Genomic DNA, 27,759 nt, shown 5'->3' with positions numbered 1-27,759 from the left:
TAGGTAAATATAGGGCAGTGGTTTTCGTTTTGCCTTCCACACAACACATCCACACGTATCTTGAATTATAATAATAATTATTAATTCTCAGTTCAATTATCAATGATAATTATCATTAGCGTACAGCCGTCAATTTGAGCTATCCATAAATAAATTGAGATCTTATTCCAACTATATCTATTTTCTTTGTTTGTGGCTGCATCGTTCAGAAACGATGATTCTGCCAAAGTTTCCAACTAGTCAAATCAGTTACTTTTTACTAAACGTCAAAACACGAAATTATATGAAAAAGCACTCTGTGACAAACGTAACAAAATGTTGCACTTATGATTAAGTACATTATTCTTTATTATTTTCAAATTCTTAATTAAAGTTCATAAATATGTTAAATAGAAAAAAGAGAACCTTTTTTGTCACCTTTAATCAGAATATCATAATTTATCTTTGACCTACGAAACTACCCAATTATCCGTTATCCCCCTCCGGACTCGTAGTCACACCAGGTTGTCACACCAGTATGACAAACAGGAATTTTATTCTTGTTTGTCACACCGCTAACAATACAACACCTTTTATCACACCATTGTTCATCATCATCAATTTAAGAGCCACGCTCTTGTCGGTGCAGCATTTCTGTAAAATACTCTCCATGCTACTTTTTTAGGGAAAAATAGGGCAGTGGTTTCCCTCTTGCCTTCCGCCCCGCAGTACTCTGTCTGACGCGAATGGGATGGCGCCCAGAGTAGTCTATTACAAAGCCATACTAGGACTCCTGTCCTCTGCCTCTGAATAGTACTGACAGTTACTGCTGCCCTCTGTCAGGTTCCAGGTTACAGTCCCTGTGACATGCCCCTTCCGTCCTGCATTGCCGTACCGATGGCTCCCATCTCCGCCTCTGCAGCCGTTGAGGTTGCGCCTCTTACTTCAGTAGGCCGGAGTAAGATGGTGGCTGAGTTCGAATAGGGACCCAGACCTACGGGGTATAACGTAGAACCCTTGCCCAGGGATACGGGTGAAGACCTCAACACCATTGTTAGTGCGGAAAATATCCTATGATAAAAATATATCGATATTTGCCATAAGGCCCTTTCGAACCCTGGTTATAAGATGACTAATAATGTGTACCACAACACACTATGGTTGTAGTTCGCCACCCCTACATTAATATAAAACGCAAGCTCTAAGAAACCGCCGTTGATAACCCTTATGATATCATTGCTGTATGTCGATTCTGTAGATCTCGAACAATAACTCGCTTATCACTTCGACGCTCACTTACACTTCGCATTCGATCTCACCTGACCTTGATTTTGTATTCTGTAAACATCACTAGCTCACTTGCGAAGTGAAGTGAGCTTCGATATATCTTTCGAGTAACTAGTGATTGGCGCTTAATGAGAAGATACCAATCGGTAATTACCGATTTATTGTTTTTAGCTAAAATAATGAAATTCTGCCAAAGAACTATAATTTGGATGATTTTATTCACGTTTCTGTACTCGAATTTAAATTACTCAAGCCTTAATAAGTTAAATTATAATGTTTTTAATCATAAACTTAATTCTTTTGGATGAATGAGCATTGAATCTATGCTTACATTTTTATAACTCAAAGCTAAAAAAAGTTTTGTACGAATGTTTGAAAACAAAGTTGAGGAATTTCAAGTGCATTTATATGTTTTTAAGTGGTTTGGTGCATAGATTGTGGTGTTTTGGCTGCGTGTGGACATATTTTGAAACGGGATAATGAAGTAAGTTTATTCTTTTACTTAAAATTAATCTCTTACTGACTGGAATTATTTTGTTTTGTAACAAAAACAAAAATCTTTTCAGTGTAAGCGAGCGCCCATCCCATCTGTCCTTTGCCCTAATAGAAGCAATGATTGACTTCCTGGAGAGAAACCCAGATCTGGCAAAGGGTTTTTCAAAAACTCAATATGCCAGAGAGTGGAGCACTAGGAAGTTTTGTCATAGCGGCTCAATAATATGGGTGGGACGATTAAAACATACAAGCAGTGGACCAAAGTGAGTATGTTAATATTAATATTTCTTGTCCGGAATACTGTTCTTGAAGCATTTCAAATGTAAAAAAAATTGAATTTCAACCTAGCTTGTTTATTGAGTTTGTCAATCTCTGCAATTTATTCATTAACAATGTACCTACTAACGCATTCTAAACACTTTAAATATATATATATTATCTATATATTATTGATATATTATCTGTCTGAGTAAAAACGTGCCGTTAAAAAAGTAGCAGCACAGGCTGCAGCTAGACGTAGGACTGGTGGTGGGGTGGAGGATGTAGCTGAACTTGCATTGGAGGAACGGATAGTGGCTTTGTATAGGGGTTCAGGGTTTAGTACTGGAGGTGCCCACTGGGAATCCAGCTATTTTTAGTCAGAGTTTTATTAAATTAGGTGTGTTCGTCGTTATTATACTAAAATAATAATAATAAAGTACATGATTTTATTTTCAGCAATCAGACCCAATACAATTGGTTCCCCAGCCTCACTCTTTAATACAAAGCAGTGGACATTCAGAAGTACGTATTTCAGTTTATTTGATCTAATGTTATTTTGACTACATTTATGTGCTGAAATAAACTACTATTACTCTTACAGATTTCAGTGAGTTGAAGAGCAGCAGTTAGAAATTCAGCGGCCCAATGCACTGGTCAAGGCGACCATGATGAAGCGCAGCATTGAGAGAGACGGAATTGCCGCTAACGCTGTGGCGGCAGTGGAGGAAGGATTAAATGCGCTAGCAGAAGCTATTAGGTTGAACTGGGGTCAAATAAATAAGTATTTAAATTGTAATTTTATATTTTAAAGTTTTAAAGTAGATTATTATACGTTATATTATTATTATTCGTTGTTTCTTTTCTGGTTTTGCTTATATTACAATCTTTTTTTTTTCAATGTTCTTAGTACTAAATATAAATAATAATAAAAAACCGTTATTTATTCATAAAATACAATTTTGAAGTTAATAGCAGACCCTAAAGTAATAATAGCCTATTATATACAATTGTATTGTATAACATTACACAAAGTAGGTAATTCTGTATGATAACAACACACTCACCTATACCTCTAAACTACCTGTTATTCCTTAGTATGTACTATAACTAGATCTACATAGATAATTAAAATATTTAGTCCTAAGGTTCTGTTACTCTTCTCACACTGAGGTGGAGTTAACGTCGACGCGATCACCACAATCTATTCACAAGATCTTTGACTTTTTTTTCTTTGTCCTTTGAGGCCTTTGCGACCGTCCAACATTTAAATCATCATCATTTGGCACGTTGCCTTCTCTGTGTCTCGGCTGCCACCTGAGCTTCCTCTAGGTTTTCATCTTCAGTCAAATTAACTACCTCCATTCCAGCCCGGTTGAACACGTTATGCAGAATACAACATGCATTGCAACTTTATCAGGATGATAGTCTAGGACCCTGTGTACTAACAAACACCTGAAGCGTCTTCAACAAACCATTTGGCGTTTTACGGAGTTGCGCAAGCATGTTATAATATGTTTCAGGAGTATTGTCTGGGGCATTATTTATAGGTGTCATAAGGTTAGCCCGCTCAGCATATCCAGAACCACCTGAAATATATGAAGAATACAACTTTATTACTAAATATTTAAACCAATTGTTAGTAAGGAATTCCTTACTAATAAAACTGAAACGTAAGTTTGTTGCTGCTTTTACAGAATTATACAATAAACCACGAGAAATGTTGCATTTAGATAGCTGATGAATGGTCTAGAAAAGAATTTCAGTTAGATACTCTGTATCCTATTAAATAAATCTAAAAACTTTTTAAATAGATTTGTTAAGGGCCAACTTATAATTATTTTTATCACTTTTATAAATATATTATATCTTTACTAAAGAAAAACTTACCAAACAAAACAATTTCTTCACCAGCATTTGTCAAAGCCTCTAAGTGATCTCTTACATCTTCATTAAAAATAAAACTGTCATCTGTAATCTAAAAAATAGGTACTTAATCTAAGATTAGGGAGATGATCATCAAATAATAATTTGAGAACCTCTAAGATGTTTGATCAAGCGGGACAAGAAATTCTAATTCACTTACCAATTGCACATGATATTTTTTCAATTGCACATCCTAGCATGATAATTCTTACGACAGAAGAAGCGCTCTTCATGCTCAGCCGGTCTTTTTAAGTTACGAGAGTGCCATCAATGCTGCCAATGATGAATTTTTCATGAAACCTGTAATTCAATACAAGAAAGTAGATAGTGGGTACTCGTATTAGGGTTTCAACGCATGTTTTATCACAAAAATCTTCAAATATAAATCTCCTCTTTAATATTTGTCTTTCTTGTATATTTTGGGGAAACCTTATATACTTTTTCATCATGTTCGGATTGTTGAGTACCTTAACCACTTTGTTTATGCAGCAGGATGCAGATGTTTGGGACAAATAGGTCCGAACATTTTCTTTTATAATGTTTTAGTAGCTGCCACTAGGCAAAAATGACAAGGTACACAATATGTGTGGAATAGTATGCTATCAATCTATTTTAACAAAATAACGATAATTTATTTGATAGGTAGGAGGTATTAGATAGATAGGTAATTTTCTCACCTTAATACGAGTTGTAAGTCCTTTTCTTCGACGTTTGGTACTTTTTTATTATAGGGAGCAACTCAAGCTCGAGTTGGTCGATTAATTGCTTCGAAAGACTATATACGCTGACATAGTTATCATCTCGGGTCAATAGAGACAGACTACGAATTTCATAGGCTTGTCGACGTAACTCAAAATTGTCCAAAGTATGAGCTTCCTCTAATAAACACTTTAATAAAAACATTTGAGCGATTTTCAACAGAAGAAACATGTACACTAGCACCAGATAAAATACTACACTAAAGTTTTTTAAACATTAATCTATTAAATTACCTTAATTGAAACTTATTGAGTCTTATTAGACACGATATCACCAGCAAATAACTAATAAACGTATAGATTTCACTCGACGAACATCAACTTTTTATTTGACAGATCAAATCGAGTTCGTAAGTGAAGTGAATAGCGAAGTGAACGGGGAATCACCCTTACAGAATGCGGATACATCTGTCATCTCATACTAAAAACGTCAAAATCTCGCATCAACTTTAGTTCGACTCGCCGCCGTACTCGCAACTGTGTCGCTAGTGTGCATTCAACTTAAGTACATGTCTTACAGAATGCCAAAACAAAAACTCACCGCGGATTCAGATGCGAGTTTCAAAAATTACCTTACAGAATTGCACTGCTGTGTTACATCAAAAGTTATAATTAACGTGAATAATGTTTATTTTAGTTTACATTATTTCTTTAAGGAAAATTATATGAAGTAAGTTCTATAATGTTATGCTATATTATGATGACAAAGAGAGATCGACCTATACACTTCTCATCAAAAAAATCGAAACACTTCCGTTTTCATTGTTTCTGTCCGAATTTAACACAAAAAAGAATTCATACGATGAAAAAAAATACATAAATGTATAGCTGGCAGTTTGGCCATTACAGTAATAAGCGAAAATTCTAAATTCAAAATTAGAATTTCATTTGTTTATCTTATAAACGAAATGAATCACTGTTTTGAGACAAATGTGTGTTTAGGGTTGGAGTACATTTAGCGTTTAAAAACTAAAAATTGGCGCCTATCCTTAAACTTTTTGTTTTTTATTTCAATACTGTGACTTTGGGACGTCTGAAAAAAGGTTTTTTTCTAAAACGTATGGATACTTCGCCCACAGAAGCCGCCCAAGTTGTGGCATTGCTGGATTCTGGCCTTAGTCAGCGTGTTGTGGCTGCAAGACTGCATCTAAGCCTGTCATCTGTTCATAGAGTCTATAAACGTTATCGGGAGACTGGTTTGTTCACGCGCCGTTCAGGATCTGGCAGGAATCGGGTCACTTCTGAGCGAGATGATCGATTTATTGTAACAACTTCTTTAAGAAATCGACGCCTTAACGCTTTTCAACTGCAGCAGCGGCTTCGTGTTGTACGAAGGGTGGCTGTAAGTGACTCTACAATTAGAAGAAGGTTGAAGGATCGTGGACTGGTACCGCATAAGCCAGCAAATGGGCCGAAATTAACTGCAGACCATCGAAGAGCGCGCCTTAACTTTGCACGTGAGCACCTAAATTGGTCATACCTACAGTGGAGCAAAGTTCTCTTTTCTGATGAGTGTAAAATTATGCTGTATGGTAACGACGGAAGGAACAAGGTCTACAGAAGAGACGGAGAACGCTATGCACAATGCTGCATTGAAGAAAAGGTCAGCTATGGTGGCGGTTCTGTAGGTATGACCAATTTAGGTGCTCACGTGCAAAGTTAAGGCGCGCTCTTCGATGGTCTGCAGTTAATTTCGGCCCATTTGCTGGCTTATGCGGTACCAGTCCACGATCCTTCAACCTTCTTCTAATTGTAGAGTCACTTACAGCCACCCTTCGTACAACACGAAGCCGCTGCTGCAGTTGAAAAGCGTTAAGGCGTCGATTTCTTAAAGAAGTTGTTACAATAAATCGATCATCTCGCTCAGAAGTGACCCGATTCCTGCCAGATCCTGAACGGCGCGTGAACAAACCAGTCTCCCGATAACGTTTATAGACTCTATGAACAGATGACAGGCTTACATGCAGTCTTGCAGCCACAACACGCTGACTAAGGCCAGAATCCAGCAATGCCACAACTTGGGCGGCTTCTGTGGGCGAAGTATCCATACGTTTTAGAAAAAAAACCTTTTTTCAGACGTCCCAAAGTCACAGTATTGAAATAAAAAACAAAAAGTTTAAGGATAGGCGCCAATTTTTAGTTTTTAAACGCTAAATGTACTCCAACCCTAAACACACATTTGTCTCAAAACAGTGATTCATTTCGTTTATAAGATAAACAAATGAAATTCTAATTTTGAATTTAGAATTTTCGCTTATTACTGTAATGGCCAAACTGCCAGCTATACATTTATGTATTTTTTTTCATCGTATGAATTCTTTTTTGTGTTAAATTCGGACAGAAACAATGAAAACGGAAGTGTTTCGATTTTTTTGATGAGAAGTGTATTATAATATAGAGAAGTCAATTTGAGAAATATAAATATAAATGGGTCTAGATCTCACGTCGGTATCCCCGAAAAGGTAGGCAGAAGTGTATGTGAATATTATTATACAAATACGGCCTCCGTGGTCCAGTGGTTGAGCATTGTGCTCACGATCCGGAGGTCCCGGGTTCGAATCCCGGTGGGGACATATCACAAAAATCACTTTGTGATCCCTAGTTTGGTTAGGACATTACAGGCTTCACCTGATTGTCTAAAAGTAAGATGTTCCATGTTTCGGAAGGCACGTTAAGCCGTTGGTCCCGGTTACTACTTACTGATGTAAGTACGTAGTCGTTACATGAGCCTGTCAGTGGCCTATGGCGGCTCAATAATAACCCTGACACCAGGGTTGATGGGGTTGGTAATCCACCTCACAACCCATTCGATAGAAGAAGATTATACATATACTCCTCGCTAGCTATATTCATCTCTCATGTAGGTAATAGTGAACAAATGACAGTAATCGGGCACAAATCTTGGATCATCATCATCATCAACAGCCTATATACGTCCCACTGCTGGGCACAGGCCTCCCCTCAATCAACCGGAGGGGGTAATCTTGGATTACGTGATATTAATTAGGCAGTTTCCTAGGTCAAAGATAAATTATGAAATTCTGATTACTAAATAAAGACAGATCTAAAGGGAATGCTTAGATATAGAGGGATTGTTTACAGAGGTTTCTTTTTGTACCTATTAATTTAATTCTTGGGCCTAACAGTATAACTTAATATAATTTATAGACTAGTTCACCGCAATTTGCAACGAAATATAATATATGTTATATACATCGGTGGAAACTGCTTTGGCTTAATGTGTTTAATTATAAGTTTATATCTTTAAGTATCTATTGTGTAAGCTGTTTGTTTCCTTAATAAAGAAAAATAAATAAATAAATAAAGGTGACAAAAAGTTTTCTTTTTTATATTCAACATACTTATGAATAGAGAAAAATGTAATATTAAGTGCGACGTTTTTTGTCACGTTTTTCTATGCCGTCACGGTTTGTTTTGGATCTTCTTCTATCGTGTGGGTTGTGAGGTGAATTACCAACCTCATCAACCCTGGTGTCAGGGTTACTATTGAGCCGCCATAGGCCACTGACATGGCTCATGTAATGACTACGTACTTATGGCCCCAGGGCCCCAGGAGGCTTTTTGATACAAATTTCATAGTAATTTCGTGTTTTGACGTTTAGTAAAATGTGCTTAACTATTATCTATGATCCTAACATGTATTCAATCGAATAAAGGCTTTTCGGCGGGAAACGGGAACGGGACAGTTGCGTTCTTCATTGAGTAATCTAAATAATTAATACGAAGTGGTGTTTTGTGGTTAATGATCGCATTAAGTTAGTCGGAAGACATTCGCGAGTGTTATTATATTGGAGTATTCAATAAACAAAGTGTATCTGCTTATTTTCGCTTCGTGCCGGGAAGCCGCTTCATAACTCAAAAGTTTATGCGGACTTTTGAGTTAATTCGTTTGGGGTTCGGAGTAGGAGTCTACTCCGAGGGTGGGGGCTTAGGTTTCATCATCATCACCTTTCATCATTTCATTAATCATCAAGAAAAAAAATACGTCAGACATGGCTGTATGGGCATAGTTCCCTTTGCCTTACCCTTCGGGAAAAACCAAAACAAAAAAAAAAACAATCGAATAAAGACGATCTCATTCTCTCTTAATATATAATCTCAATTAGTCTGCCTGGATCTAAAAATAAATATGACACGTTAGATAACTCCTAATATTTATCATTAAACCAACCCAGCAATAGCAAATGCAGACTCACGCGCAACAACCTTGCAAAACGCTGTCAACGTCCGGAAACGAGTTGCGCAGTAAATATGTCTTATAATTTGCGCCTGACCGCACTCTATCCCGATTTACACATACATACACAGATAGGGGTAGGTGATGGATGAACCAAGAAAGTGTGGATGGATTGTGTAAAGAAGGATATGTGTGTGGAAGGTGTGGAAGGTGTGAGTACTGAGATGATAGGTGACAGAAATGGATGGAAGAGGACCGTTGCGCCGACCACACTTTGAGTGGGATAAGGAGGATACATACATAGGATCATGCCTATTTCCCATTGGGGTAGGCAGAATTTACGAAATTTCACTTACTACGATCTTGACAGACCATCGCTTCTTCCACCCTCGTTAAATCCCAATTTCATCATCATCAGCCCATTAACGTCCCCACTGCTGGGGCACGGGCCTTCCCTATGGATGGCTAGGGAGATCGGGCCTTAAACCATCACGCGGGCCCAGTGCGGTTTGCTGGTTATTAACGACTGCTAATGCAGCCGGGACCAACGGCTTGATATTTACTCAGAATCATGGTCTGAATCATCCCCCTCAGTATTCGTTACGATGTCACTAACACCGTGTATAATACAACTGTATACATTTTGGTGTTGGCCACAACAAGGTGGCGCAACCGTCGTGGTGGCAACACCATGGAGTCCTAGTAAAATACGACCGAGATTGAATACTTCTGGAAATCAGAATTGTATTAAAAAGGCATATGAACCTGTTTGGACGACCCGTTAGTAATAATTTATCAAAAAAACCGCAATTTTTAAATTACCTCCGACATTTTGACAGCTCGATCAATACGCGATTTTTCGCAATGAAACGGCTTTACGAACTAAATTGCTGTAAGTACTTTTCACTTTACATTATTATTAAGTGGGTATGCATATTTCTGTTGGAATGGGACTGAATAAAAAAACCGAATTTGTTTAGTTGCTAATCCCTTGTATCCCTGTATCACCGAAGGGGTAAGCCTTTCAACTGTTTTAAGACAGTAGTTAAACAGAAACGTTGCAAAAAAGTCATTATAAGGTTAGTGATTATTTAGGAGATATGAATGCATGGTACCTATTAACTGTCTGAGAACTGATATTAGGCAGCTTAATTACTCAATTGTATAATAATATTCTATGTTTTTTTTAAAAAAAAAAGAACGTCTAGGGCCCTGTGCTGAGGTTTTTCTTGCAGCTTCTTTACCCGGCTATACAGGTTGTGAGAAGCTGCAGTAGTTTTAGGCGGATGAGACGTTCGTTATGTAAAAAATGACGATTCAAAGTGTAACTATGTTACCTACTGAATAAAGATATTTTTGAATTTTGAATTTGAACTTATAGGTCTCATGTCCTTGATTTTGACGCGGTAAGAACCTGGTATTTGCCCTGAATAACCCGGGCGAATCAAATAGGCATTTCGCCGATATGCTACCCGTTTCACTTTGTCAATTTAATACCGTCGGGTATAGCCTAATGTGAAAAATTTGATGATACTGGTTTCAATTTCTGCTTAAAATTGAAATGTGTTTCAAAAAATACCCGTCCTTTTATTTTTGTCGATTAAGAAAATGACAAGGGTAACTTAAAATAATTACTTAAGGATTTTATGGACGTCAGTTGTGGCTGTATATCCGCGTATCGTTGCTAAAAGCTCTCAGTTCCATCAAAGTGAAGAATTTCCACATCCGTGATTATATTGCACCGGTCCATGAACAATTATGAGTCGTTCCACTCAACTGACATGACGAGATCCCTCGGGCAATGCGCGCGAGTTTATTTGAACAACTTTTTTTACTTCTCTGCGTGTAGACAAGCCGCATACGATTTCCTGATGGTCGCCGGGTTTTTTTTTAATACATACGTATATATAGCATAATGAGCCATGGTAGCCCAGTTGGTAGAACGCTTACCTCTCACTTTTGAGGTCGCAGGTTCGAATCCAGCACAGGCCTAAACCAATGATTGTCGAATTTGTTTTCGAATTCATGTTTGGATTCATGTGTTCGGCGGTGAAGGAAAACATCGTGAGGAAACCCATGTGGGTTTGAATTTTGGATTTGAACTTATAGGTCTCATGTCCTTGATTTTGACGCGGTAAGAACCTGGTATTTGCCCGATAAAATTGCATTTCTCGGGAATGTTCCCGAGAAATGCAATTTTATCGGGCTGGTTTTCCCTTCGCGGGTTGGAAGGTCAGACAGGCAGTCGCTTCTGTAAAAAACGGACCTGTCAAATCTTCAGGTTAGGTAAGCGGGCCCTGTGAAGAACAGAATAATGCTAGGAAGATGATAACGATATACATAGCATAAAAGCGTCACGCCTGTATCCCCAAAGGGGTAGGCTTCGGTTTAAAGTACATATTATCTACATCCAATCCTCGCCACACCGGGCGAGCCTGATGCTATTATATTTTTTCTATGTGTTATAACATGCATTTCACCTCACCACCTCGTATGAGTATGCTCCGTACCCCCTCCGGTTGATAGAGGGGAGGCCTTTGCCCCGCAGTGGGTCGGATGTAGGCTGTTTATGTTTGTATGTTATGTTAACATTCATTTATTCCATATTTGACACTGCAAAGTTTTATTATTTTCTTTTGAGTGACAGGCGTGAGGTGGCAGAGTAATAAAACGCAGCTTTCTATAATGAAAACCAGCTGTCGTCACAATTTAGGTCACTTCACAATCGTCCGAAACTATTCTCGCAAATGCGGATTAAAATACAAATTCTTTATTTAAAAGCATTATATGTGCCGACATTTTTTTTTATTTTTTTTATTTTTTTTTTTTTTTTGACGTGACTTATTGTAGATTTGCCGCAGATGGCATTAACTACTTGGCCGGACAAATGGGGAGCGCTGAAGGCTCTCACCCGGTACAACGTTTAAGACAACAGGCCTGAGGGTGCCCAGTTGGGCGCGAACCTCGGCTCAGGGCGTCGTCTGAGAGGAAAAATATTTGAAAGAATTAATCGACCCTAGTGGGTCGATAGCGATAAGCGCTGAATGAGGGAAATCGTCGACCACGCCGGCGGGGTCGGTATCGGGGTCCTGAATTGTTTGGTGTCGCGAGCTGATTGGCTGCCTCTATGGCTAGAGTAATCGGGTCGTCGGGATCGTATATTACGTCCTTCGGACGCCGATACTTTTCAGTACCGTCCCTAAGCGGGATGTATTCGGAAGCCGCAACTACCAGGGGATTTGGGTGGTGCGGAGCAGAATCGAAAAAACGTTTGGAAGCTAATTTGAGCCATTGGGCAATGATTGGCAGACCTAGGTCAATGTGCAGATTTTCATTGCGAAGGAACCACGGAGCTGCCGTGGCTTTCCGCATGAAACGATTTTGTATTACCTGTAGACGGTGAATTTGAGAGGGGCTCGCGTGAGCGAAAACTACCCCTGCATAGGTCATGATCGGACGGATGCAAGTCGTGTAGATTTTCACCTTATTCCTAAGGGACAATTTACTTCGCTTGTTAAGGAGACAATGAAGACGGCCCATTACACACGCGGCGCGATCGCGCACACGTCTGATATGGGCCTTGAAAGGAAGACGTCTATCTAAGACTACGCCGAGATATTTGACTTGCTCCTCCCAAGGGATCGGCTTGCCAAACATCGTGATGACTTTAAGTTGACGGCGTGACCGTGGCGTGTTATAATAGCCCTTTGAAAAGTACACCGCTGCACTTTTCTCCGGGTTTACCTCGATTCTCCATTTGCGAAACCACTTGCCCAAGGCATTGGCCGCGCGTTGGAGGATTCCGGTCATCATAACTCGACCACGGCACGAAGAATAGATGGCTGTATCATCCGCAAATAAAGCTAATTCGGTATTAGGGGATTTGGGAATGTCACTAGTATATAATGAAAATAGTAAAGGGGAGAGGACGGAGCCTTGTGGGACTCCGGCATGTATCGGGTGCGGTGACGAGAGCGTCCCCTCCACGCGGTAGCGAAAGGTTCGATTTGAGAGGAAGTCTCGTATGATGTGCACGAGACGGTCTGGCACTCCCAGTGAATAAAGCTTGTAGATCAAGCCGTTGTGCCAGACTTTGTCGAACGCTTTCGCATATGTGCCGACAGTAACTATTAGTGACATAAACAGTCCGAAACTATTCTCGCAAATGCGGATTAAAATACAAATTCTTTATTTAAAAGCATTATATATGCCGACAGTAACTATTAGTGACATAAACAATCCGAAACTATTCTCGCAAATGCGGGTTAAGATATTTAAAAGAATTGTATGTGCCGACAGTAATTATATAGTGTCGTGAGTAGTCTGAATCCATTTCCCTCAATATAACCCCTGGGGTCTAAAACGACAAATATAAAGAAAGAAAGAAAAAGATTTATTCGGCATACTTACTTAACATACTTAGGTAACTAAATTACTTAATAATTATTACTTGTACTTGATGTCACGGCCTAGCTGTAGCTAGACTATGACGCTGATTACTACTGTGTCGTACAGCATCTTGCTGTGGGGTCATGCTGCAGATATTAACAGCATTTTTGTTCTGCAAAAGCGAGCCATTCGGGCGATTTACAAATTGGGACCCAAGATGTCACTTAGAAATAAATTTAAAGAAATTAATATTTTAACTTTGGCATCACAATATATCTTTGAAAACTTAATATATGTAAAAAAACATATAGGATTATATGCAAAAAATAGCGATCGGCACATTGTTAATACCAGGAATAAAAATAAACTTGCTTTACAAGTCAGTCGATTACATAAGATTACTAAATCTTTTAAGGGGCAATGTATACGTTTTTACAATAAGATTCCCATTGACATTCAGAATTTGCCTTTCAACTGTTTTAAGACAGTAGTTAAACAAAAACTTTACAAAAAAGGTTATTATAAAGTTAGTGATTATTTAGAAGATATGAATGCATGGGATGAACTGTCTGAGAACTGATATTAGGCAGCTAAATTACTCAATTGTATACCAAAATATTTTATGTTTAAGTATTTTTATTTTTTTAAAGAACGTCTAGGGCCCTGTGCCGAGGTTTTTCTTGCAGCTTCTTTTCCCCGGCTATACAGGTTGTGAGAAGCTGCAGTAGTTTTAGGCGGATGAGACGTTCGTTATGTAAAATTGACGATTCAAAGTGTAACTATGTTACCTACTGAATAAAGATATTTTTTGAATTTGACTTATGTTATAATTACTAGTTTACTATGTTATGGTGATTTTTACCCCTGGGTGTCAAAAACGTTACAATTTTTTTTTTACCTTTGATGGGTATGCTCTTGGCCCCAGACTTGCCCGAAGGCATTGACGAAGCCTAAGATGGAGCTCGTTCGCCCAGAAGGTGCTTGCTCTTTTCACAATCAAATCAAATCAAATGCTCTTTGAAGCTAGCTTGTCTATTGCGAGGTGTTGTTAACAAAAACCACATCCGAATGTGTTTTTTCAAAAAATGCGCTTACTTGGTGTTTACTATAAGTACGAAGATGAATATGGATACTACTTAGTAGTATAGATAGGTCGGTGACAGTCAATTATGATTCACAAGCGGATCGCGATAACCTCTGGCCGCGTTCTGTTACTTTACACGACTGTAGCTACTTTCCTGACTTGGGATATCGACGTAAGGTGCAAATTCTTTTTAACGTTCTAATACAACATACAATTACAATACAAATACACTTTATTGCACCAAAATAAAAAGAAATAATAACAAAAAGACTCTTAACTAAGTACATGGCAAATGGCGGCCTTATCGCTTAAAGCGATTTCTTCCAGACATGCATAAGGTGAGGAAAAATGAAAAAAAAAAAATGCGGGTACAAACTATAAGTACAACTTACCAATAAATACATGCAAATAAATATATATCATACATATTAATATATATATCTAACCTATATACATAACCTAACATATCATCATCATCATCATCAGCCGTACGACCTAACATATATGACTACTTATATAAATAGTACACACAAAATACCTAATAAGCCAAATACCTAAGCAACTGAAGAGCCACAGAATATGAATAGCACTACAACATACTTCGTAACAAAAACAGAACCATTAACAATTATTACTATTTTAACATTTTAAGAATGAGGGGAAATAGAATTATGAAAATTAAATTGAAATTTAAAAGAAAGCCACTAGATTTCTTGATTGAGGTAATTTGTTTGAAGGCAGGTCCATTCCATCATCCAGTTTATTAAATGCTGTCCAAACTTCTCTACATACACGCAAACACTCTAAACCCACTCATCAATTTTATAGCACCATTAATAGATCAAAAGCTGCCAAAACAGATCAAAGAGCCACTCATAACTTTAATCGCGCAGCTAAATCGATCGATTCATAAAAAATCGATTTGAAATGAAAAGAAGCAGACGGCGCGCGAGCTTTAAATAATGTTCTATTTTCGACTCCGGCGCATGCCGCGTCGCTACTGAGCTTACAAGGAAATGGTTTATTGAGTTTGTTTAGGAATACTAGTTTACTAAAGGTAGCTTAGCTATATAGGTCGCGATACTGGATATTTTGCTACTTGTCATAATCATTAAGCAGCACCAGATGACACCAGCAACACTATTAACCCATGTTTATGGAACACGATGTTCGTGCGTCACCAAACAGGGTCCACATAATATCAGCGTCGTGGTTCACGCCGCGACTTGTGCTGAGTGAGGCCCTTTTATCTCAGGACGTCCACCACCACCTTATGATCGTTTCGACAAACATCCGTCTTGCGTTTTTGTAATTGTTTTTGTGGAAATTTGATATGATGTTGTTGTCTTTTATTTGTGTGTGGCGCCCTTTTATAATAAACTATTTCTATTCTATGATTAATCAGGCTGAGGGAGATTCTTTTTTTTTTTGGACGCCTTCCTCACTTTAATGTTAAGTGTTTTTGAATGATTGTATAAAGGAAAAGGGGGGAGGGTTTGTAGGAAGGGAAAGACCAAGAAGAGTTTACATGGAACAAATTACAGAGAAAGCAAACGTGTCTTATAAAGAAGTCAAAGAATTGGGCCACATCGAAGCAATTCATCTAAGAAAGCAATATTGCTAATTGAGATTTGTTTGCATTGCGCACTTACTTTTATATGCGCAAAGCTCTTAGGCCGAGTTTCCACTGACGCGGAGATGGACGGAGAAGAGCGGAGATGTGCGGATTTGACCAATCACAGCGTTCGAGAGAGCGAAAAACGAAGACGCTCTGTCACTCTCTCCCTCACGGTGATTGGTCTATTCCTGCACATCTCGCGTCAATGTAAACGCAGCTTAAAAGAACCGTCTGGAAACCAGATCTAAATTATTTCCAGCAAAGCTAACTCTCTTGCGCACTATGTACACTGCACTATCCTAACTGGTTCTTAATTATAGAAACAAAGTCGCACGCAACTGACTTGTAAACGTGCAAATTATGCCTCCAAGCAAAGGAATGCGAGCTTTAGCATAAGTACAATAACACCTTTCATGAAAGGTCTGTTAGAAGACAAGTGCTGAATGCTTGATGTGTAAAGCCACAGCGGTTGCATACAAGGGATTACGGTATCTGTTTGCTATCTATAGATGTTTAAATATGCAAGCAACTAATGATGGTCGGTGTGTCAGTCAATGAATGTATTTATCTATATAGCCTGCATCCACCCAATGTATTATGCAGCTAAAATTATTTGTCTACCCCGCGATTACGAAAATAAGCATTGAAAGTACCTACCTAAGTGGTCACGAACTCTTTGTTCAACCAAAGCTTCGTCTGAGTGGGAGGCCTCCGTGGTCCAGTGGTTGACACTTGAGTGTTCTGCACACGATCCGGAGGTCCCGAGTTCGAATCATGGTGGGAACAAATCAGTTTCTGATCCCTAGTGTGGTTCGGACATTGTAGGCTGATCACCTGATTGTCCAGAAGAAATATGATCCGTGTTTCGGAAGCTACGTTAAGCCGTTGGTCCCGGTTACTACTTACTGATGTAAGTATGTAGTCATTACTTGAGTCACGTCAGGGGCCTTTGGCGGCTCAATAATAATCCTGACACCAGGGTTGATGAGGTTGGTCATCCACGTCACAGCCCACACGATAGAAGTAGGGTGGGAGGATCATGAGCTTATATGGAACAGATTCAAGAAAAGGTTAACGTCGTGTCTTATAGGGAAGTCAAGGAATTGGCCTTTGATAGACTGGAATGGAAAATGCTACACCGACAAGAACGTGGCTCTTAAATTGATGATGATGAACAATAGTTCATCTAATCTGTTCCGGTTACGTATCTAGTTTGGTTAGGACATTACAGGCTGATCATCTGATTGTCCGAAAGTGAGATGATCCATGCTGCGGAAGGCACGTGCAGCCGTTAGCCGGTTACTACTTGCTGATGTAAGTGAATAATCGTTACATGAGCCATATCAGAGGCTTTTGGCGGCTCAATAATAACCTTTACACAAGGGTTGAGAGGTTGGTTATTCATCCCACAACCACGATAGAAGTAGATCTAATCCGTGCTTAAATGTTATGTTTAGTTGATCTGCTATCTATCTAAAGAAGACAGATCCGATTTGAAACTAAGTTAAACTTTTGACCGTACTAAAAAAGTCTCATAAGTAGTTTCCATAACAGTGTTTCACACTTACTTTATTGTTAGTTATGTAAGTACTTATGGTTTGTGTAAAGTTTTAGACGTAAGAACTTTTTTTGTTAATTCACTTTTATATGTGGAAGCTTGTAATTGGCCTTTTAACTTTGTTTAACGTTTCCCGTCTTCAAGCAAACCGATTTAAAGCTCCTTAGTTGTCCTATTATCCATAATCAAAGTAAAAATAATTATCTTCCTTCAACTATAAATTCAATTAACCAAGGCTTTACTTCGTAATTCCGACCCGTAAACCGGAGTTATGTAAATGACATGACCACTTGCCCTTTCGAACTCGTTTTGCAGTTCAAATGTACTTACTACATTTCTAGGCGTTTAATGCAAGAACATGCAGTTAAAGTTGTAGGTACTACTTCATTACAAGGTTCCATCCATGTATGGGTTTGTATAATAATTCACACATATAACCTGACCTTACAACCTGAGACTTTAAACAGACATCTTGTCTTCTTCTATCGTGTGGGTTATGAGGTGGATTACTAACCTCATCAACCCTGGTGTCAGGGTTACTATTGAGCCGCCAAAAGCACACAACATGGCTCATGTAACGACTACTAACTTACATCAGTAAGTAGTAACCGGGACCAACGGCGTAACATGCCAAAAAAGGTTATTATAAGGTTAGTGATTATTTAGAATCAGAAAAAGTCAAAGTCAGAGGGGGTGACCCTAGGTCTACGTCTTACCTGATCCAACGCCTATCAGTGGCTGTGCAACGGGGCAATGCGTTTGGACCAGGTCATACTCGGAACACTTAAGCGAGGTTCGCGCCCAACTGGGCACCCTCAGGCCTGTTGTCTTAAACGTTGTACCGGGTGAGAGCCTTCAGCGCTCCCCATTTGTCCGGCCAAGTAGTTAATGCCATCTGCGGCAAATCTACAATAAGTCACGTCAAAAAAAAAAAAAACACTTAAGCGTCTAGTTATAATAACAGACCGAATTCTGTTACCTGCACACGGCAAGCGGGTTGCGTATGAACGAGATGCCTATTTTATTTCGCCGGGGTTCTTCATTCATTTTAAAATTAACAGTTGTCAATCATTCGTCCCTTTCCTTTTCGGCGGATGAGAAAATGACAGGTACGAATAGACCCACACGATAGAAGAACATCCATACTGTGGTCGAAACAATGAGGGACTTCCCAGGCTATGTTTCCCAAAAAATATTATAGATGGCACTGTCGAATATTAACGTGATAATTACCTATTTTCTCATTACTCGGGTACATAATTATTCAAAAATACAACATAATAGCAAAAGCATATATAAAAATAGTTGTTACATTTGGATCACATTATGTATTGCGTTATAATAAATAAATAAATCTTTATTTCAAGTAACCATTGACTTATATGTGTTAGTAAATGACTTATTTCTAATGTTAGTATAAATTAAATATAACACACAATATCAAAAGCTTTGGGCGCGTGCAGCCCACTGCAGCGACGCAAATAGGGGCTCTCATCCCCAATCGAACAGAGAGCAAATTATGTAGCTACCTATATTGATTCTCTTTATTCTTATCCGAATAATAATGGGTGAAAGATGTAATTGTGCCTAGGTGTAATACAAAGGGTCAAACATGTGACAGGACCAACCGTGTATAACAGATTGCCTAAATCAATCGTAGACGCGCCATCATTGAAATGTTTTAAAAGTAGGCTTAAATGCTGGCTACTCGAACACACTTTCTATAGCTTTGAAGAATTTTTAACTTTAAAATTTACCGCTTAGTACTTAAGTACCATTATTGTATTATTATATTTTCCATATGACATGTAATATAACTATTACGAAATAAATGAATATGAATATTGTTATAATAAATCTAAAATTAAGACAAGGAAAAAAGTATGTAAGTACTTTTATTTTTTTTCAGGAAACGACACCAGAAATGGGATTTTTTGCAAAATATTTAGGCTAACAATGTACTTAATTACTCTGATAAATACTTTAAAAAAATATTCTATTTGAACGTACAATAAAAGTTTTAATTAGTAAGTAAATGTTTCTTTTGTTGCAAAAACAGAAGCTCACGACTACTCGTATATGCTAATTGGGATACTAGTAGTAACAAGAGCCCAGCGAATTATTTGTAAACAGTGGTGAAATTACGAACCATTGGCTATCGTAATTATAAAAATTATGTTTTTGTAGGTGGTTTTGAATCAGAAACGACATGTAACCAGGATGTCTTAAATGCAACCAGTTAATTTATTATTTTATAAGAAACTGATTGGACTTATGCAACTTATCGTACATCCATCGCGAGATGATCTACGTAAATACTCCTCATACCTCGAGCTTACTGTTTCACCAACGTGATAAGTGGTGAGCCGTATCGCCGTCAATTACTTACCTACACGACCTCCGTGGTTCAGTGGTTGAGCGTTGGTCTCATGATCCGGAGGTCCCGGGTTCGATTCCCAGTGGGGACATATCACGAAAATTACTTTGTGGTCCCTAGTGAATACATTTATACGTATTACCCAAAAACAAACATAAAAGATCCATAATATGTCTGTTATCCATGAAATCAGAAGGTTAAATGAAGGAAAATCTTTACAGCTTACAGCGCCATCTATATTGTTTATGAGGAACGTACCCTGGACAGTCCGTCACTAAAATTCAAATTCAAAAATATCTTTATTCAGTAGGTAACATAGTTACACTTTAAATCGTCAATTATTACATAACGAACGTCTCATCCGCCTAAAACTAATGCAGCTTCTCCCAACCTGTATAGCCGGGGAAAAGAAGCTGCAAGAAAAACCTCGGCACCGGGCCCTAGACGTTCTTTAAAAAAAAAATATAGGTATACAATTAGTAATTTAGCTAATAATTGAGTAATTTAAAACAACATCATCATCAATTTAAGAGCCACGCTCTTGTCGGTGCAGCATTAAACCAGTGGGGGAAACCACTGTCCTTTTTTTCCCTAAAAAAGTGGCATGAAAAATGCATTAAAACAAATACCTCTTCAATTTTCCAGGATCTCCAAGAAATAGGCGAGGGTGACTACCCCATGGACGCGAATGAGGAGTGGGCAGACGTAGACCCTGAGGCCTCTACCAGCAGGCCAGCGTTGGTGACACCATCCGCCTTCACCAAGCAAGAACACCTCTACAGGGAGGTGGTGTCTGCTGTAGACCCCATCGCTGCCACCAACGAGAGACCTAGGATTCTTGATGACTGTAAGTTGATTTACTTTTAACCGACTTCAAAAAAGGAGGAGGTTCTCAATTCGTCAGGATTACTCGAAGACGCGCGGACCGATTTGGAAAATTCTTTTAATCTGATACGGATATCACGTTAGTCATCAGGCTGATCACCTGATTGTCCGAAAGTAAGATGATCCGTACTTCGGAAGGTCCGTTAAGCTGTTGGTCCCGGTTACTACTTACTGATGTAAGTAACTAGTCGTCACATGAGCCATGTCAGGGGCCTCTGGCGGCTCAGTAGTAACCTTGACACCAGGGTTGATGGGGTTGGTCCACCTCACAACCCACACGATAGAAGAAGAGTCACGTTGGTTGGGAAATCTCGGTGATTTGTGGGTACTTAGTTCATCTTGTGATGAACAACAAAATTGTGATTTAGTCATGAGCTTATGTAATGTATTGTAATACTTTCTTTCTTTCTAATGTGACAAAATCGTAACAAGTGGAACTAAATGGTTTTTTTTTTAATTTATTTGAACCATAAAATTATACATTTTTGCACATAACATTCTCTCGCCAAACTGACACCAGTTTGTTGGCGAGTACGCTCTAGCAATGTTTGATTATACTATGTACATAAATACCATGTTTTATCACTTGGTTACCACATAGGTATCGATGACATTTTAAATTCAAGCAGTGCTTTTACTACATAAACTGCCTATATACGTCCCACTGCTGGGCACAGGCCTCCCCTCAATCAACCGGAGGGGATATGGAGCATACTCCACCACGCTGCTCCACTGCGGATTGGTGGAGGTGTTTTTACGGCTAATAGCCGGAACCAACGGCTTAACGTGCCCTCCGAAGCACGGAATCATCTTAATTTTTCGGACAATCAGGTGATTCAAGCCTTGTGCTTTTACTAATTTTGATTTAATTGCTTGTTTTGGCAGTTTGAGTATTTTCCTTAGAATACGTTGCTAATTTAAAGATTCGATGTACTATATATTTATTTAGACGTCGACCATAGTAATTTGTCGCACTAGGTTGGCTTACTTTATTTTCTAGCACTCTTTTCGTTCGGTATTTATTGGTTACTCGAATTTTGTACTAATTATTGTAAAAATAGTAATTTGAATGACAAATAGGTTCAAAACAGGTGTGGTTTGATGCAGTATATCGGCAAGGATTTATGCTGAAACTAACTAGGAATACAGGAGTAAGGACAAAACATAGAATGTTGTCGTTGTCAGCTGTTTAGTATCTTGGGTAAGACCCGTATATTCGGGTGTTTCCATTAGGCACCCATTCCCATACGCCCCCGTCCAGCACGCTCCCACATTTAAAAATTTGTTTTTCCACTACGCTCCCACTTTTGTATATTTTGCCAGAATACCATATCTTCAACAAGATAAGGTGATTACTGGTCCCAGGTGTCCTACGCTTCACGATCTTTATCTTAGGACTTAAATATCAAATTCTGCTGCGAATTTTCTGTTGTGACTCGTGGGTCTACCCAGCCCTACCGTCATTTATGTCCATTTCAAATACTGTAAGACTAATCCACGGATTTGACATTTCCAGCGGCACTGACACCACTGGAGCGCGCAACGATCCGGCGAGCTGCGCTGGCGCACATCGGCTCGGTGGTGCGCTCCAGCAAGTGCCTGACGCCGCAACCGCGCTGGTTGTCTGTTAGACAACTGGCTCCTGCTGCTGACACTGTGTAAGTTTGTTTATACAGTAATTGGAATACTTGACAGTTTTCGGATAAGTATTCAAAAAAAGAACGCTTATTTTATATCTCTTAAAATATATTATTTTCTCAAAAAAGCTTTATACTTAAAAGAGAAAAATATACATATTTTTCTTCATTAATTTCAAATTTCGCGCAAAAACGGTTGGTCACGTGTCATTTTCCCCAGTGACGTCACATTTCAATAAGCAAAGAAACTGTCAAACAGTATAACTTGAAACCTGACAGATAGATTTTGTTTATTTTGTGAAATGTGACGTCACACGAAGCTCAAGCATGGCCGCCCGTGTTTCGAGTCTTGTAATACACGGATAAAAATCGCATTCTTATTTTGTAAAAATAAAATATTTTTGGGGAGTCATATTCAGGGGGGATACATGCCCTGCGCATACCCTGCGTGGGATACATGCGTGAGAGTATGTTATGTTATCATTCCCTTCCAGATACATGCCACCCTGCGTGCAGCTCCACCGCTGTACTCCTGACTCCGGCTGCTGCTACAACGAGGGAGAGGTCTGCGCTCCGGTCGACGGGAAATATGTCACAATACCTTTCTATGTAAGTAACCACAAGGACATAATATTCTTATATGGATATGGGAAGGCGTGCGTGGAGCCGAAGCCAACACGTAGAGGCGCCTTCTTCTTCTTATCGTATGGGTTGTGAGTTGGAATACCAGCCTCATTAACCCTGGTGTCAGGGTTATGATTGAGCCGCCAAAGGCTCCTGACATGGCTCGCATAACCCCCCTAAGACAATTTAATCTAAAAAATGTATTATTATTGTAACTTTTCCAGCTAAACAAAGCAGACGGCAACTTCACAGTGGCCCGTATGCTGTTCTTCAATCATACTCGATGCGCGTGTGTCTCTCGCGACACTCTCACCACAGTCAGGGCTCGGGAACACCGTCACTCCACACAGGTGGTGCGGAGGGAGAGCCAGCCGGACGCGGTGGAGTGGCGCTCCACTGAAGAGCCAAGGCTAGAAAGAGATGAAGAGCCCACAGCACCGCCGCAGTTGCGCAGGTTCGTGGAGATTTTTTCTAAGGCCGTATACAGAAAGAAGTTGGAAACTTATAAGCGTTTACAGCGCTGGTGACCCGCGCAGGAAAATACATGAACGCGCGCCGATGAGCACTGAACGGTGCCGACAAGTTCCGATAAGCTTCAACACGCGCTGGTCAGCGCTGGGCGCTGCCATTTAAAATTAATAAATAACTGCGACAACCTACTTCCTTTGTTTAGAACGGACCAGCGCTGTCAAGCGCCGGTAAGCGCTTATAAGTTTCCAGCTTTCCCTTCTGTATACGGCCTAATATTTCACAGTTGGAAGGCGACTGCATGAACTGGGGGTTGGGGTTTGGGAGTCACAGCAAAATCATAATTGTAAGGAAAACTGATTTTTAACACATTCAAAGTAGTAGCCATTGCATTGACTTTTCATTCATAATGGTATGATAACGTTGTGTTAAGTGTGTGTAACGCTATACTATTCAAGTCTATATTATGCCTGGGGGGAGGGGGGTGAGGTAAACCTAGCTCAGACTCTGGTGGGGAGCGGAGAGTTGTCTACGTAGCATTATTCCTTATTCTATGGCATGGTTTTAATGTTAGGTACTTACGCATTACAATAATTATGACTTTACGAGTAATTCCCTCCATGTCTAATTCCAGATGCACATGTCCAGTTCTCTTTCTCGCCCGGATAACAGAGTCAGGGGTGTGCACTTGTGTCTGCGAGTGGCCTGAACCTAACCGCCGCCGGGACTGTCAACTGCTAGCCAAGGGTCGGGAGCACTTCGGGCTGAGGGACCGTGTATGCGTCGCCCATGGTGACTGCACACCACCGACCTGCGAGTATGGAGCATACATCCGCACCAATGGCAGGTGCCCCCTTCGAAGATATCGCAGAATCCGGTACCATCGAGGGCGGGTGGAAAAAACGGAGGTCTGAGCGTTTTAGTTGGGTTTGAAGGTATTATTGAATTGGGCATCTTCGGTGTAACTGATGATGGAGTCATATTTTGTTGTCACTGATAACCTTGTCGTTTTAGGGTAAGGGCTACCTTTGTCGTCTTAATGCTAATGCTGTTGTCAAGCCATTATGTATAAAGTGGTCTTTCCTTCACGCGTTTATTCTTTAAGTAATAACTATGAAATTGTGCCATAGGAAGGAAGATTATTTAATTATTATATCGAGCTGTTATTAAAAACCTAATTTAAATACAAGAACAACACACACTCAAATAGATTATATTATGTTCGGATACTTCAGTATATTGCAGCTGATGATAAATATTTTGTCTTTGATATTAATTCCTTGCCGTTGGCCCCGGCTGTATTAGCAGTCGTTAATAACCATCAATCCGCACTGGGCCCGCGTGATGGTTTAAGGCCCGATCTCCCTATCCATCCATAGGGAAGGCCTGTGCCTCAGCAGTGGGGACGTTAATGGTCTGATGATAATTAATTCCTTGAAAAGTAGACTTTTTTTATAGAATTAAATAAATAACTGGTAGTTAATAATCATGTACGCGGAACTTATAGCTATATCAGAAGCATTGGCTTATATCAATTCGGTAGATGCTAATTTTGCAATATTATCGGACTCAAAGAGTGCCCTACAACATTTGCCTCGTTGTGCTTCAAAACTTAGAGGTGTACCAATAGCTTCAATTGTAGATTCTATCACAACATTGATGCTTAAAAATAAAATTGTTACACTGCAATGATTCCTGCACACATCGGCAGACATCTTGCCGAAACAAGCTGCAGTTGATGGAGATGATTATCATTGTTCACCACTATTCTCTGAATATCTATACAGGGTGTTAGTGACATCGTAACGAAAACATTGAGGGATGATTCAGACCATGATTGAATGAAAATTCCACTTGATATCAACTCAGAATCTTGGTCTGAATCATCCCTCAAAGTTTTCGTTACGATGTCACTAACACCCTGTATATACCTACAAAGGCTTGGTTTACGTGGAGTATTTTGACGAGAGATCGCTCACTAAAGGAATATGGTATAAAATATGCTACTTTTTATATTTATGTTTATTATTATTTATTTTTTCTATGGACGTTATTATGGTCTGAAAATAAATTATTTGAATTAGAAAACCTTGCAGCCCAGCATTCCTAGTGATAGTTGGTACGAGGGTCACAGCCCTCACGCTTCGCTGGTCACTTCCCGTTAAATAGTTTTGCTTATCTAATGGGTAAAGTGCAATCCTCTAGGTGTTCTGAGTGTGACGTGATTGAAGATACTTTTCATATCCTCATGGAGTGTGACCGCAACGAGGTCGAAAGAGTTAAGAGTTAGTTAGTTAGTTTTTTCTGCAGAATAATTATTTAAGAAACAATGTTGGTCTCTGTAGTAGCATTCTAGCTTTCCCGACATCTGTGGAAGTTAGAGGTCTATGCAGAGTCGTTCAGAAGGGCGTAGAACGTAGATCATAAGTAGCATTTTAGTTTTTGCCTCGATTGAAACTAGATTTTTTAAGGTGATTACGTGGTTTTCACAATAAAGCAATGATATAAGCTATTTCTCCCTTTAATTTTGTGGTTGCTTATAGCTTAATATTTAGGAAACAAAGCATTTACTCTATGCTGCCCTATATTCGCAGACTTAAATATTATCCAAGATGGACTGTTTATCATGGTTTTCTAAATGTACGACATCTCTGAAGTGATATGCCTTTCCTGAGAATTAGTGATGTTCCGAATATCCGTATCCGTATCCGCGGATATCCGAGATAAAAGAAAAATCCGTATCCGTATCCGTGTCCGTTACTTTTCACGCGGATCTTTTACGGATCTTTTTCAGGTGATTAAGTAGAATTAGGTATTAAATAAAAAACTATAAAATTCCACTCAAATTGTTTTTATTTCCTAAAATCAAATATTTGGCACCTTTATATTGCAAAAAAATAGATAGATAGATCTTTACAATGAAAGCAAGATAAAATATCACTTTTATAACAATGAAATAACTAAAACTTTAATCTTTTTTTTTAAGAAAATAAAGATCCGTATCCGCGGATCTTTACACTAAATATCCGTATTCAGATCCGTATCCGCGGATATACATTTTTAACGATCCGGCACATCACTACTGAGAATGTACACAAAGTGAGAATATTTCCGTTGTAAAAACTCTCTAATAGTAAGCATACTGGCTGCTTTTTTTTTTTCAAATTACTCTGCCCTGTACTCTGTTCTTACACATAACTTTTGGGCCTTTTTACTGTCGCCGGGAACGTTTCGAACGTGTGAAAGTTGAACATTCAGGGAACTGCGCATCACTGCCTCTGACTCTGTATTTGTACCTACGCAGCATAATTATGCAAAGTTCTTCTGCTTAATTTTAGTAACTAGTTATTCTCTTCATGTGTCTTATTTAAAGTTTCAATGGTTATAGTATTGGAAAGCGCTTTTGTTTTTTGGAATCAGCGTAGACTAAGAACAGCGGCGAGATGCACGCTTCTTGATAACACTAAAAACTTAACTTTATGACCTACCATTGCATTAAAGTTTAATCTCCACCAAAGATTAGGCCGGGTTTCCCCTGACGCGGAGATGGGCGGAGAAGAGCGGAGATGTGCCGATTTGACCAATCACAGCGTTCGAGAGAGCGAAAAACGAAGACGCTCTGTCACTTTCTCCCTCACGGTGATTGGTCGATTCCTGCACATCTCCGCTCCTCTCCGCATAGCTCCGCGTCAATGGAAACGCAGCCTTAGACCGCAGCGCATTGAGCCCCCGCGATCAACTCTCTCTGTTACCTTTCCACGCTGAAATCACTGAACCGATTAAGATAAAATTTGGCATGGAGATAGTTTGAAACCTAAGAAAGAACATAGGGTAGCTTTAGTCTTGATAATCCCCTAAGGAGATGAGGAGGGGGGTGGGAAAACGTGGCGCGCGCGATAACCGATTACGGAAATATAGTGTGTCATACTTATTTATTCGTTTTAATAATAGCGAGATATTTTTAGGTATTATGTCGAAGGATTAAGTACCTAGGTACCTACACTTTCAACTCAAGATTGATAATATTTCAATTAAGTATTTTGTGATCATAATGTCTTTGCCTATTTACATTTGCATAATATTACTTTATTACCTACTTAATAATGTACTTTAAACTATTATGGATGAGATTCAACTTAATTTTAAGTAAGTTTGTAAATATATTTGTGAGCAATTGATTAAACGTTTTTTTTATTATTATTTATTTGCAGTTTTATT

The 27,759-nt window shown here is 39.1% G+C and overlaps 1 protein-coding gene and 2 long non-coding RNA genes across 3 annotated transcripts in view; 2 read left to right on the top strand and 1 right to left on the bottom strand.

The window, feature by feature from the left end:
- The window catches only part of LOC126368432 (uncharacterized), a 38,552-nt gene extending 10,818 nt beyond the window's left edge, over nucleotides 1-27,734 (top strand). Inside the window, exons 2-6 of the mRNA XM_050012430.1 lie at nucleotides 20,573-20,774; nucleotides 22,329-22,470; nucleotides 22,944-23,058; nucleotides 23,298-23,527; nucleotides 24,176-27,734. Of these exons, the coding sequence (XP_049868387.1) occupies nucleotides 20,573-20,774; nucleotides 22,329-22,470; nucleotides 22,944-23,058; nucleotides 23,298-23,527; nucleotides 24,176-24,455 (969 nt within the window). The 3' untranslated portion in view covers nucleotides 24,456-27,734. The remainder of the gene's footprint in view (nucleotides 1-20,572; nucleotides 20,775-22,328; nucleotides 22,471-22,943; nucleotides 23,059-23,297; nucleotides 23,528-24,175) is intronic.
- Nucleotides 1,224-2,796, top strand: LOC126368527 (uncharacterized). The gene is made up of 4 exons (XR_007566592.1): nucleotides 1,224-1,750; nucleotides 1,833-2,024; nucleotides 2,479-2,544; nucleotides 2,624-2,796. It is a non-coding gene; the product is annotated as an uncharacterized LOC126368527 (long non-coding RNA).
- Nucleotides 2,874-5,261, bottom strand: LOC126368522 (uncharacterized). Its single transcript, XR_007566587.1, has 4 exons — nucleotides 4,623-5,261; nucleotides 4,106-4,245; nucleotides 3,910-3,997; nucleotides 2,874-3,608 (listed from the first exon to the last, which is right to left on the bottom strand). It is a non-coding gene; the product is annotated as an uncharacterized LOC126368522 (long non-coding RNA).
- Nucleotides 27,735-27,759: the final 25 nt, after the last annotated feature.

The sequence above is a fragment of the Pectinophora gossypiella genome, chromosome 7 (assembly GCF_024362695.1).
Source record: "Pectinophora gossypiella chromosome 7, ilPecGoss1.1, whole genome shotgun sequence".
NCBI lineage: Eukaryota > Metazoa > Arthropoda > Insecta > Lepidoptera > Gelechiidae > Pectinophora > Pectinophora gossypiella.
This window is presented reverse-complemented; position numbering and strand designations above follow the sequence as displayed.